At 38.6% G+C, this 13,897-nt stretch overlaps 1 protein-coding gene across 11 annotated transcripts in view; it reads right to left on the bottom strand.

Annotated features, from left to right (window-relative positions):
* Positions 1-13,407, bottom strand: part of RPS6KC1 (ribosomal protein S6 kinase C1) — a 282,130-nt gene extending 268,723 nt beyond the window's left edge. For 5 of the 11 annotated variants that reach the window (XR_006410636.3, XM_044387833.3, XM_044387835.3 and 2 more), the window contains exon 1: positions 13,145-13,391. Coding sequence is in view for 7 of the 11 variants with exons in the window: in XM_044387833.3 (XP_044243768.1) it covers positions 13,145-13,249 (105 nt within the window). In the remaining 4 variants the exon portion in view is untranslated. Of the gene's footprint in view, positions 1-13,144 lie in introns of all 11 variants that reach the window. The other 6 variants (XR_008960506.1, XR_008960505.1, XR_008960504.1 and 3 more) reach the window with 5 other exon arrangements.
* Positions 13,408-13,897: the final 490 nt, after the last annotated feature.

Genomic DNA, 13,897 nt, shown 5'->3' on the forward strand with positions numbered 1-13,897 from the left:
GATCAAGAGTCCACACTCTTCCGAGTAAGCCAGCCAGGTGCCCAATACCCACAATTTTAAAACCATTTTATCAGAAATAACCAATTTGATTATGATTTGTCATCTACAGTCTCAGGGGCTCACACAGTTCCATGTGCTGCTGCTACAATGGTAAGACAAAGGCCCTGCATTCACACCTTCACAGAGGTCACAGTCTAGTGACATGTGTAAGTGGGGAGGAGGGAGAAGGAAAGGAAGAGTGGAGGAAGAGGGTTGTATTTCCCAAACTTATTTTAGTATCTCAGAGAACAGCAGTGTGCTAAGCAATGGGTTGGGAAGCACTTCATCCTAGAACCTTCCCTGACACCGAATGCTCGTAGTTCCCACCACAGCGGCATCCCAGAAGCCGTCAAGAACAGCTGAGGGATTTAAGACTTTTAATGTTTTCATGAAAATAAATTATTCACAGTTAGTATAGAAAATACAGAAAACCAAAGTTTAAGTATTCTGAAACTACCTAAGTGAAGGTCTTTAATTTAAGCTTATAAGAACTTCTCCTCACCCTCAAATACTTCTCATGTAAAGGGGTGAGGGATTTACTCAGGCGGAGTTCAGAAAATTAAATCAAAAGCTATCTGCCAAGTATTAACTATCCCTTTCCCCAAGAGCATAAGCAAAGCTTAGTGAAAATTACGTCTGCAAAGTACAGGACTATACTTTCCTGATTCTCCTCTTTCCTTCTTGGTTCTTTTGCTTCTCTTTTGCAGGTTCCTCTTCCTCCTTCTATTCCCCAACAATCTGTGAGCATTCCAAGAATCAGTCCTAGACTCTGTTTCTTAGCCTCCCTTTCCGTGTTAAGAAAGAAAGTCTATAACCGGTGCTAATACTGTTCAAGGTACTGTGCTAGGCATGGAGGGGAAAAAAACTGATTTTGTACATTTATATTTGCAAAGCATTTTACTAGTGATTCATTTTATTCCCTCAACAACATATGAACTAGGCAGGAGTGGTTATTATGAGTCTCCCTTTTACCAATAAGGAAACAAGATTCAGAGACTTGTTTAAGACCACACGACTATTCACCTTTAGATTTGGAAGTAGAACTTGGATTTCTGACTCCTGGTCCAATGCTCTTTCCACTGTACTATACTTATCCCTCAAATTATCTGTAATATTTTCAGGAGTAATTAAGTTTACTTACTGCCACAAACCCTGTCACCATTAGGTTTTATTTATTCTTTCACTTATTCATTCAACAAATATTAGGGCCTACTCCACTTCTAGATACTGAACTGTAACAGAAAATACACTGAGTCTGATTTCTACACCACTATATTATAAAAATATAATCACCTGGCAAATACATTAGCGAGTTCAACCACTTGGCCCCCCACTATAAGAGATTCAGTATTCCTACATCTGTAATCTTATTTAAATAGTTAAGAATGTGTCCCCTGAGATGGAAATCAAAAGCACAAAAGGGTTAGTTAGGATAACATAGGCTGAGCCCAAATGTCCAACTCTTCTAACCATGTAATTCTCTTCAGCAGGAATTTAAAGTTGGTGAAAAATAAGAATATCAATCAGAAATCTGAAGAAAGAATATAATCATAATGAAAGTGAACAAACTGAGGCCTCAGACCCAGATTTTTATAACTTATAAAGCTATCTTGGCAATTATCTCAACAGGTAGTATCAACTCTAAAAAACAAACAAACAAAACACTGTAAATTCCCTCTGATCTAGGTTACTAGCTAGCATTTAGTAACTTTTTTCAATATCTTGTCATAAAATTCAGCCAATAAATGCCACAAAAGATGGAATTTATTTATTTATTTATTTATTTTTTTTTTTTTTACTCTAAATGTTACTTTATGTGCCATGGTCAGATGAAGAAAGTGTTACATAGAGAATCTGAAAATCCAAAGTTCTATTATTATTATTATTATTATTATTATTATTATTATTATTGATATGTTAGTCACCATACAGTACATCATTAGCTTTTGATGTACTGTTCCATGATTCATTGTTTGCGTATAACCCCCAGTGCTCCATGCAATACATGCCCTCCTTAATACCCCTCACCGGGCTAGCCCATCCCCCCATCCTCCTCCCCTCTAAAACCCTCAGTTTGTTTCCCGGAGTTTAGGTTTCCCAAAATATAATGTGAAAGTCCCTATAACATTATGGACCCCATCTCCTCAACTGGTAAAAGAGAGATGAACTAGAAGATCTACAGTGTTAATGCACATCACTTAACTTAATATTTTTAAATCTGAGTCATTTATCTTCATTCTGGACTTGATATGCACTGGTAGATTTACTATCTAGCTGATTTCAAATTTTCAAAATCCTACATAAATCCCGATACTGATAGTTTTATCTTCAAAATTGCTTTCACTTCCCGAAATATTTTTTTTATAATGATTTTTTATTATATTATGTTAGTCACCATACAGTACATCCCCGGTTTTCGATGTAAGGCTCGATGATTCATTAGTTGTGTATAACACCCAGTGCACCATGCAATATGTGCCCTCCTTACTACCCATCACCAGTCTATCCCATTCCCCCACCCCCCTCCCCTCTGTAGCCCTCAGTTTGTTTCTCATAGTCCATAGTCTCTCATGTTTCATTCCCCCTTCTGATTACCCCCCCTTCTTTATCCCTTTCTTCCCCTACTGATCATTCTAGTTCTTATGTTCCATAGATGAGAGAAATCATATGATAGTTGTCTTTCTCTGCTTGACTTATTTCACTAAGCATTATCTCCTCCAGTGCCGTCCATGTTGTAGCAAATGTTGAGAACTCGTTCTTTCTGATTGCTGAGTAATATTCCATTGTATATATGGACCACAACTTCTTAATCCAGTCATCTGTTGCAGGGCAAAAAGATGGAATTTAAAGCAGTGATTCCTTCTGCCTAATTTCATAAATGTCCACTGTAAGCCTTACCTATCACCTATACATATATCTTGTAGAGCCTCTTGGTATAGAGAATTCTATCACCAAGTCACCTTCAAAATTAGTACCCTAAAGCAGTGCTTCCCATACTGTGTTGTATGGAATATTAATATTCTTTAAAATCCATGCTCTCAAAGGAAGGGCTTAATGACCAATTCGGTTTACCTTTGTTTAGAAACTTTTTTTTACAGCAGAATTTCTCAAGACTTTTAACATATTATCATGCATAGTAAATCTCCAAAAGGAAAATATGTAGTATCTGTCCAGTCAACTTTTATTTTTATCATATGTTATGTGCTATTATTTTATTTACTTAGTGCAACACCCACTAAAGTTAGAATACAGCTGGGAAATGCTACCAGTTTGTAGTCCATCTGCCCCTGTTAATGCCAACAGCAAATTCTGAATTTAGGAAAACAAATAAGGGCTTACAGTGAAGGTCACTATCTCTTACTATGCTAAGAAATTAAGTCCTCTACTTCATTTAATCACCACAACAATCCTGCCTGGTAGGATGAGATAACCAAGCCCTAGAGCATACAGTCACATACTAATACTACTCATTATTAATCAGGTACAGGCAAGACTGGATCTCAGAACTCCATGATTCCAAACAAAGTACTCCTTCCAGGACACAACTGAATCAACCCTCCTAAAGATTAAAATTCCAAGTATGCAAGTAATATTCCTGATGCCTGTTAGGTAAACCCATTTTGTCTTTTACAGAGAAATGTAAGTTGACCAAAAAATAGCAGCTGAAGAAATGCTTTGGCAGAAGAGAAGGAGCTAAGAAGAAAGGGGTCTGATTACAGGCTCTGGTACTAGCCATGGACTGCTTTTTTGCCAGTTCAATAATAAACCAAAGACAAAGCAACCTTAAAATGAGCCCTCTTTCCTATCTTTAAAACAAAGACCTGAGGGGGACACATGGGTGACTCAGTCAGTTAAGCTTCTGCCTTCAGCCCAGGCCAGGATCCCAGGGATAGAGTCTGGCTCCTTGCTCAGCAGGCAGCCTGCTTCTCCCTCAGCCTGCAGCTCTCCCTCCTTGTGAACTAGCTCGCTCGCTCTCTCTCTCTCTCTCTCTCCCCCCCTGACAAATAAATAAATAAACTCTTTAAAAAAAAAAAAAAAAAGACCCAAAGTTGGGGCTTGGACTAGCTCTAGCCCATTATAATCAACAGATCATAACATTCATTAGGTCCTCTAGATCCTTTTCAGAGCGCTAACTTATTTTATCTTCTTAATAAGTATTACCAACTTTCCTTAAAAGTCAAGTCTAAAATACTCATTTATCTAATTACCATCATAATTATGATTTGAAATCACCCTCTTAACTCAGACCCACACAAAAGAATTGTCTTCTTCATAAGATTGAAAGGTAACTCCTGGAAAACAGAACTACAGAAATCAGTCAAATCTATTATATTGCTTACAAAAAATGATCACAAAATTAGTCCCTTTAGAACCAAGTAGAAATGAGTTAAACATAAATTTTAAGAAGCTACTTTTATGAGTAACTTAGTACAGTCAAATCTGATCGCTGTTCAGCTACCAGTTTGGTAACAGAGCTAAGAGGATAAAGGGTTTACAAAAGCAACATTTTTTTTTTTAAACTAAGTATCAAGATACAAATAATCAAACATAAAAAGGGGGGGCACATGCCCACTCTTCATCTCTCAAAGATACGACTCCCCAAATGTGGGATGGGAATAGTTGGATATACAAAAATGTAAGGCTGTACTGCACTTAACATTTCCCACTGTGGTGATTAGGTAAACCAAATGGCACATTCATCAATGCAATGCACACAATCCTGACTTTCAGGCATTTGACTTTCATAAAATCCATACTTTCCTATAAACATACTTACACCTTTAAACTGCATTTGATACACACACACACCCTCTGGCAAGAATAGTAAGTACCTCAAAGCGCCCAGCTCCCATAGGCAAGTGTCCTCTTACCAAACTCAACCTCCCTCCTCCCCCATCACCTGCATCTCAGTTCCTCTCTCCCTCTTTTCCCTGCAGAGCTGCAGGTGTCACTGGTTGGCAAGAATATTTGGGTTGGTTAATCACCCGCCACCCAGGTAGTCTGGACCCAAGAGACAGCACCTGCACAAACCATAATTAGACATTTTACAACATTGTTTAGTTCTCTGGAATGAAAGAACTTCCATAGAAGATAGATAAGTCAATAGGAAAAACTTAAGACATTCCACTTTCTAACAAGTTTTTATAAAAGTAATATGTTGAAAGGAATGATTACTTTCTACATCATTAAACTCCCAAAATCTAAAGAGAGAATAAAGAAACCATAACAGCAAGGTACCTTTGGATACTCAGTAAATGTTAAGTTGTATTTCCCACTTCAAAGTTACCAACTTTAATGGCACCACTCTAAGGTAAACTATTTTCCAATCTAATTTCAAGGAAAATCAAAATCATTACCCTTAAAAGTCTGTAGTTTTAACACAAAATCTTAATATCTGAGCATATAAACTGTCAATACACAAAATGAAAACAGGACTGGCTTACACTTTTTAAAACCTGCTTACTAGGGGCGCCTGGGTGGCTCAGTCAATTAAACATCCAACTCTTGATTTCAGCTCAGGTCATGTCTCAGGATCGTGAGATGGAGCCCCGCCTCGGGCTCCACTCTCAGTGCAGAATCCCCTTGAGATTCTCTTTCTCCCTCCCCCTCTGCCCCTCCCCCTGTTCACATTCTCTCAAAAGAAAGAAAGAGGGGCGCCTGGGTGGCACAGCGGTTAAGCGTCTGCCTTCGGCTCAGGGCATGATCCCAGCGTTGTGGGATCGAGCCCCACATCAGACTCCTCCGCTATGAGCCTGCTTCTTCCTCTCCCACTCCCCCTGCTTGTGTTCCCTCTCTCGCTGGCTGTCTCTATCTCTGTCGAATAAATAAATAAAATCTTTAAAAAAAAAAAAAAAGAAAGAAAGAAACAAACAAACAAACAAAGATCTTTAAAAAAAAACCTGCTTACTAACATTTTTCACATGAGATAGTTTTCTATTAAGCAGTATTAACAATCAAAAACAAAAGAAAGGTAGAATAAAGCAAGATGCTAGAAAAAACTGAACAACGTTAAGAGCCATGATTTTTCAAAATTTTTCATCATAAACACATTTTTCAACAAATTAATCTCCCTCCCTAACCCCATGACTACTCCATTTGCTGAAAAATATTTCCAGAGTAAGCCAACACCAACCATTTTTTCAAGAAACCTTCACGGAGTTACTGATAATTCTCACTGCTTTAACATTAGGCATTTGTAATAATGTAAGCAGGTAAGGGTTTAAAATTTAGCAGCTTTTTATTTCCTTACAGTGATTTAAATTATTACTTGAAATGTTTATGAATATGTATTACTTTCAAAATAAAAAGCTATCAAAACCAAAAATTAAATACGATGCATGCAGCATACAAAAACTCCACAGTGAATATCATATTTAGGAGAAAAAGACTGAATGCTTTCCTCTTACGATCAAGAACGAGGCAAGGATATTCACATTCACCACTCCTATCCAACACTGCACTGTAAGTCCTAGCCAGAACAATAAGGCAACAAAAAGAAATAAAAGATTATAGATTGGAAGGAAGAAATAAAACTATTCCCTTTGCCAAACATGTATTGTCTAGGTAGACAAAAATGAAAATTCTACCTAAAACTAATAAGTAACCTTGGAAAGATCATAGGATATAAAGTCAACTCAAAAATAAACCCAAATGTCTTTATACTAGCAACAAAAAATTGAAAAAAAATATGAAAAAAATTTTTAAGGATTTTATTTATTTATTTGAGATGGAGAGATACAAAGAGAGAGAGCATAAGCAGAGGGAGAGAGAGAGAAGCAGACTCCCCGCTGAGCCAAAAGCCCCATGTAGGGCTGGATCCCAGGACACTGGGAGCCAAAGGCAGACACTTAACCAACTGAGCCACCCAGGTGCCCCAGAAAAAAATCAGATTTTAATAGTATTCAGGGTAGCTACAAATAGATGAAATACTGAGGAATATATATGTATATGTACCTATGTATCTAACAATAATGTCCAGAATCTATATACTGAAAATTATAAAACATTGAAGAAAAAAATCAAAGAACACCTAAGATAATGGCAAGACATACTGTGTGTTCATTTACAGATTTGCAGATTCAACAGAGTAAAGATGTCAATTCTCCCCAAAACTGACCCACAGATTTAATGGAATTCTAATCAAAATCCTATCAGGATTTCTTGTAGATATAGACGACCTGATTCTAAAATTGATATAGAAAAGCAAAGGAACTAGAATAGTCAAAACAATTTTGAAAAAAAATAAAGTTGGAGGAATTCTACCTAATTTTAAGGCTTAATATAAATATAAATCTACAATAATCAAGACAGTGTGGTATGGGGGCGCGTGGGTGGCGCAGTCCTTAAGCGTCTGCCTTTGGCTCAGGGCGTGATCCCGGCGTTCTGGGATCCAGCCCCACATCAGGCTCCTCTGCTGGGAGCCTGCTTCTTCCTCTCACACTCCCCCTGCTTGTGTTCCCTCTCTCGCTGGCTGTCTCTCTCTGTCAAATAAATAAAATCTTTAAAAAAAAAAAAAAAAAAAAAAAAAAAGACAGTGTGGTATGAAACAAAATAGAGAATCCAGAAACAGATCCACACATATATTGCTGATTGATTTTTGGCAGAGATGCAAAAACAATTCAATTAAAAAAGGGCTAGTCTCTTAAATAAGGTGTTTTGTTGCAACTGAACATCCATATGCATGTTCTGCCTAAACCTCACACCTTATACAAAAATAAACTCAAAATGGATCACAGAGCTAAATGTTAAATGCAAAACACTAATCTTCTAGAATAAAACACTGGGGGAAAAAATTTGTGACCTGGGGTTAGTAAAGAATTTTTAGATCTAACAGTAAAAGCACACTTCACACAAGAAAATAAAAAGACAGACTTCACCAAAATTAAAACTTTTTGCTTTGTGAAAGACACTGTTAAGATAACGAAAAAATATGCTATATACTGGGAGAACATACATACAATCACATATCTGACAAAAAAACTTATATCCAGAACAAATACAGAATCTCAAAATTCAACAGTTAGAAAACAATCCAATAAAAAATGGGAAAAGACAATCTCAAAAGGTTAAATACTGGATGATTCTATTTATACAACATTCTCAGAAAGACAGTAGAGTGGTAAGAGAGCAGATCAGTGGTCTCCAAGGGGCTAAGAGGTGGGGAGAAGAGTATGTAAAAGGGATAGATAGCATGAGGGAGTGTTTGGGGTTGATGGAACTGTTCTGTTTTCCTGAAGATGATGGTGGATATTTGAATCTACTGTGTAAAAAACTCAGAGAATTATATAACAAGTCAATTTTACTATATATCGATTTAAAAAGGAACACGTAAAAAGAAAAATATTGCCTCTTTCAGCCTTCTCTCAAATCCCTGCTATCATCCAGCTCTGTGCTAGGCACCATGAACACAAAGTTAAAAAGGCAGTCTGCCCTCAAAGAAGGAAGCAAACAAGTACATTATGATAAAGGCTTTAATGGAGGAATATATAATACTCATGGAGTTCTGTACCTAAGAAGGGCTTCCTGGAAAACACAGGGCAGGAGCTGACACTTCAGATGAGCAGGGATACCAACACAAAAGAGAAGAGCATTCCTGACAGAGGAAACAGCATCTAAGGTAAAGGTCTAAGAGAAAAGTGTACTAACATACTTGAGAAACTACAAATAATTCCTTTCCCTAGCACAAGAAGGCCATACAAGAATACGGTCAGGAATTGAAAACAGGTTCCCTCCAAGCAACACAACAGTGTTCCAATTTGAAGCCTTGGTAATGGCAATTTTCAGACTCAAATCAAGCTAAGTATTTCTTCCATTCAATCCCTGCTCCCCATTATCACAGTCACTGTATTCTCCGTGTACCCATCACTTTTGCCTAACTACAGTAAGGCCCTGTGGGGACACACAGGCACCCCCATACATCCACCCACAGCACCTAATGAAATGTGTTTTATATAGGTATTCAAAAGCACAGCACTGGGATAAAAGCACTGCGACTGGGGCCAGTCTGTGTTCAAATCTAGACTCCACCATTGGCTAGCCGTGTGACCCTGGGCAAGTTACTTAAACTCTCTGTGCCTCAATTTCCTCATTGATGATGTGAGAATAATAATAGCACCTACCCATTGGGCTGCTGTAGAAAATGTGCTAATTTATATAAAGTGATTAGAACAGTGCTTGACTCAAATAAGCACCACATTAAGTGTTTGCTATATAAAATGTGGACATGTATTCTCACAGTTTGAAAAAACACCCAAATTGCTTTAAATATGCACAAGACGTGCATACTTGAATACGTGCATACTTGCATACACACACACTACTTAAAGAGCTAAATAAATGGAAGACATACGTTCATGGATCAAAAGATTCAATATTGCTAAGATATCAATGTTGCTAAGATATCTTCTTCTGTAGAAGCTGATCTGTATTCTCAATGTAATGCCAATCAAAATTTGGGTAGGTATGTCTGTAGAATTTGTCAAACTGATTCTAAACTTTATACAAAAATGCAAACAATCTAGAACAGTCAAAAAACAATTCTCAGAAAGAGAACCTAATTTCAAGATGTTAATACAAAGCCACAGTAAATAAGGTGGCGTGTCATCAAGAAAAATGAAAGCAAATGTCTATACAAAGACTTCTATACAAATGTTCATGATAATTATATTCGTAATAGCCAAAAATCAGAAACAACCCAAACACTCATCAACAGAATGGATTAACTGTAGTATCACCATACAATGAAATACTGGTCAGCAATAAAAGAGAATAAAAACACACAACAACATAGATGAATCTCAAGTAATCATGCTGAGTTAAGTAGCCAGACCAAAAAACAAAGTGCATACTATACGATTCCATTTATATCAAATTCTAGAAAATACAACCTAATCTATAGCGACAGAAAACTGACCTGTGGTTGCCTAGGGACAGGGGGTAGGGAGGGGGAACTGAATGCAAAGGAGCATGAGGGAACTTCTGCAGTGAGGACTATGGCAGTGGTTACACAACTATACACATTTGTCACAACTCAAGAAACTGTACACTTAAAATTGATGAGCTTGGTTGTACATAAAGTATGCCTCAATATAAACAAAATACAGTCATAAGGCAACACTGCCATTTAAAAATTAAAGCATACCTTTTGCTTTCCCTATTCATGGAAAGAACACACGCAAGGATTACCATTCACTTAATGTTGTTGAGAAATCCATATTACAATAAGACTTTTGTAAACGTAGCATGATGACACAACCAAAAACATGGCTAATGGCTCTTTTATATCTGTGCCCTCTTTAAAAAATCAATGGAAATCTACAATTTTCCAATTCTTAACAGAAATACTCTAGATAAAAATTCATAAACAACACAGAATTTAACTAGGAAGTCTGTCAGCAAGCCTATAACTGGCCATAAATTATCCAAGCCTGCTAGGTTCCAGAGAACTGAAAAACAAAATAACAAGGAGTTTTTAAAAGATGAGAGAGCTCTTGTGCTACCTAAAATTTAACAACAGTACTTCCCATGATTCTAATTCTATTTCTGCATAAAGAACGCTATAAGGGTAAAGAATATAGAGACTATTTCTTAAGGCTAGAAGTAAATTAGTAGTAGGAAATATTGAGAAGACATGCCTAATCTTTATCTCATGAAGTTCTCTCAGGGGAGCACTACTTAACTTGATTAATTCTCCTGAGGAAAGATGTTTTTCTCCTTAAGTTTCAAAAAATAATAAATATTTTACTTGTTTTATAATATTAAGCACAGTTATTTTTTAAAAGTATACTTCCATGTTGACCCTCAAGCCTTAAAATTTAAAAAAAAAAAAAACTCCGTAACAGAAACAAAAAATGAGGAAATAGCCATTTACAAGGAGAAAAAAGACAGTGTAAGCAATTACCCAGTTCAAATAACCACAGCAATATGTAGCATGCATATTATATAGATTTGGTTACTTCTAAGGCAATGTGCTACTTCGTGTTCTAATTTACATTGCCGTAAGTTAACTGTTGTCATAAAAATTAGTTCATAGCTTAAGAAAAGATATTTGAGATGTAAATTAGGTAAACCTTTCCTCCTATGAAGTAAGACTACAAGTAATAATCATACTCAGCGTTTCCTATTCAAGATCCACACACACGCATACCTTCAGGCCTTTATGGGCTCTATTCCTCCCATTCATCCTTCTACGTATGATGCCCTCTCCTTTGATCCCACCTGTCTGGATTCTTGCCATCTTTCACCATCAATCTTAATTGGTCCATGTTCCCTGATCCCGTGAGCCAGAGCTATCTGTCTTCTGAAATCCCATAGCTCTTTTCTGTAGTCTCTTACAACATTCAACATTTTCCATCTTGTACTACACTTCTTTAAGCCCCGTTAACTCTCTTCTGTGAGCGTCCTTGGAAGAAAGGTACATGGTTTCTTCAACCTTGTATTCCCCTTAGCACTTAGGGCCTGGAACTAAACATTTATTGGGTGTGCTGCCTAGAATGGGAAGGAAAACATTCAATAATATTTTTTTCAACACTTGTGCCATGCATTGCCATAGGTGATATAAAAGGAAACAAATACCAATGATAGAGACCTACTGTAAATCTACTAAGGGACACAGACATGTCAACAGATTAATACAATGTAATTGTTGTGTTATCATAAGGGATGAATAGGGTGCTGTGAAGGGAACACTATGTATGTTGAAAACAGTTCTAATTCCATAAAAAATGTTAGTTAGGAAACTAAGTCTAGATTTTGAAGGGCCCAATAACTAGAAAGGTTTCAAGAGTGATATAATAAGGGTCCCTTAATTTTAATCTGAAAAAATTTCTTAATATGAAACTAACACTCCCACCTACATAGCCACCTTACTTGCATTGCAGGGGGAGTAACAAACTTCATTCAATTCTCAGTTCAATCCTCTGAGATAACCAGGCCTGGTCTTATCTTTAAACAAATTTGCTCCTCCCATCTTCTCACATTTGTCTGAATTGTGGGCCATTTTCATAAGCCATGTACCACTTTCATGCCCCAAACTCTGTTTATCTAAATACACCTAACCTTTATGGTTCTTCTCAAATCCTACCTACTGAGCTCTCCAACACACAGGATTCCATCCTCCAAATGCTATGTTGCACTATTACTACTATCTGTACCTCTCTTTTTTAACAACTAATGACAATGATGAAATTAATTCTTTTTATATAACTTGGAGTTAAGCAGAACTTGTTTCAAATCCCAAATGTGCACCTGCTTATGATATAAAGTTGGTCAACTTATGAAACTTCCTTGAACCTCAATTTCTTCATCATTAAAATTAGGATTCAGTTGGGTAATATGTACAACATGCTTAATATACACACATACTCATACATACATACATTACAAACATTCAGACTTACTTTTGTTATTCTTTTCCAAGAATAGAAATGCAAACTCTCTTTAAAACTCAAGACAAAAGCAATAAAACATGAACAAAGTGGGTACTAAAATTGGTTAGTTGATGTAAAGGAGCCTCACACCTTTTAAATATGCCCTCAAAACAACTCACACAACACACTCCCAGTAGAAGTTCTCCTATGTCTCCTACTACTGCAAATCATGAAAATCTCAGGCAAAAAGACAGACACAGAGGGCCTCGGCTGGTGATCCTAACAGTGACATCCTTCTCAAGAGTCTGCCTCACTACAGACCTGACACTGTATAAAAGGTCAAGGGAAGAAATATCTTTTATTACATAAATCAAATTATACATAAATTAGTTTTCCAATCTACACTATCCTGGAGAAGCAAGCAAAACCACTTCTGCTGATTTCAGCCTCAGAAGAGAAAGTACTATTGGGATAGGGTCTGAGTCATCAATTTAAAAACCATCAACGCCTGCCCCACCCTGGAATGAAGGCACTACCGCGACTTCTATAGCATCCAACACTCAGCCCCTACCCCAATCTTCCAGAAGTCCCCACCTCCGACGCCTGTCCAGGCACTGGGCGCACCCAGACCCACCCCAGGCTCTGACCCAGGGTCGGGTACCCCCACACCAGGGTCCAACCCTAGTCCCTCACGCCCCCAACTCAGGATTCTACGCCTGCCCTACACCCTCACTCACCCGGGCGGTGACCTTATACACCGTGTAGCCCCTTGGATGTCGCTGGGGCTCGGTGACAGTGTAGAAACGGGCCAGATCGGCACCCCGCTCCCGGGGAGAGGTCATCCTCCCGCCGCCTCTGCCGCCGCCACCGGCCGGGAACCATCAGGGCAACCCGGCGCCGCCGCGGTCCGGGCTCCCCAAACAGCGGCGAAGCGGCGAGGGGGCGGTGGCTCCACGGCGGCCCTTCGCCGCGCAGCTCTGCTTCCGGCGCGGCAGAGAAGCTTCCGGGTCAGGTTCCAGCGCCCTGGGGGAGGGGAGACTCCACGCTAAAAGCTGAGCCCCATTCCGGCGTGGGCCTGGCAAGTGGACAAGATCAAGTGGTCGCACCGCCACTCTCGTCACTGCGGAAGCTGAGACTGCTCCACCAAGTCTCTGTGCACTAGCTCCGACACCTAGATGTTGTGAGCGCTGTTAGAGCCAGGGCACGCCGGTGAGACCTTGGTGCTCCACACCCTCGCGCGGCTGGTGTACAAACTTACGTGGAGTCGTAAAGGGATGGAGGGATAGCCCAGCCTAGCATCTTCTCTCCTTCCTGACTCACGGCCTATCATTTCAAATACCCAGGGCAAGAACTCTGGCATACATAACCATTCCTTCCTTCTCAGACAAACTCCGTCCACCTGTGCGCCTGTCTTTCAACCTCCACAGCAGCCCTCAACCCTATATCAATCTTAAAATTCATCCCCTCGGATTCTAAAAGTTGGAACCTGC

This window comes from Ursus arctos, unplaced genomic scaffold (genome assembly GCF_023065955.2).
Source record: "Ursus arctos isolate Adak ecotype North America unplaced genomic scaffold, UrsArc2.0 scaffold_2, whole genome shotgun sequence".
Taxonomy (NCBI): Eukaryota; Metazoa; Chordata; class Mammalia; order Carnivora; family Ursidae; genus Ursus; species Ursus arctos.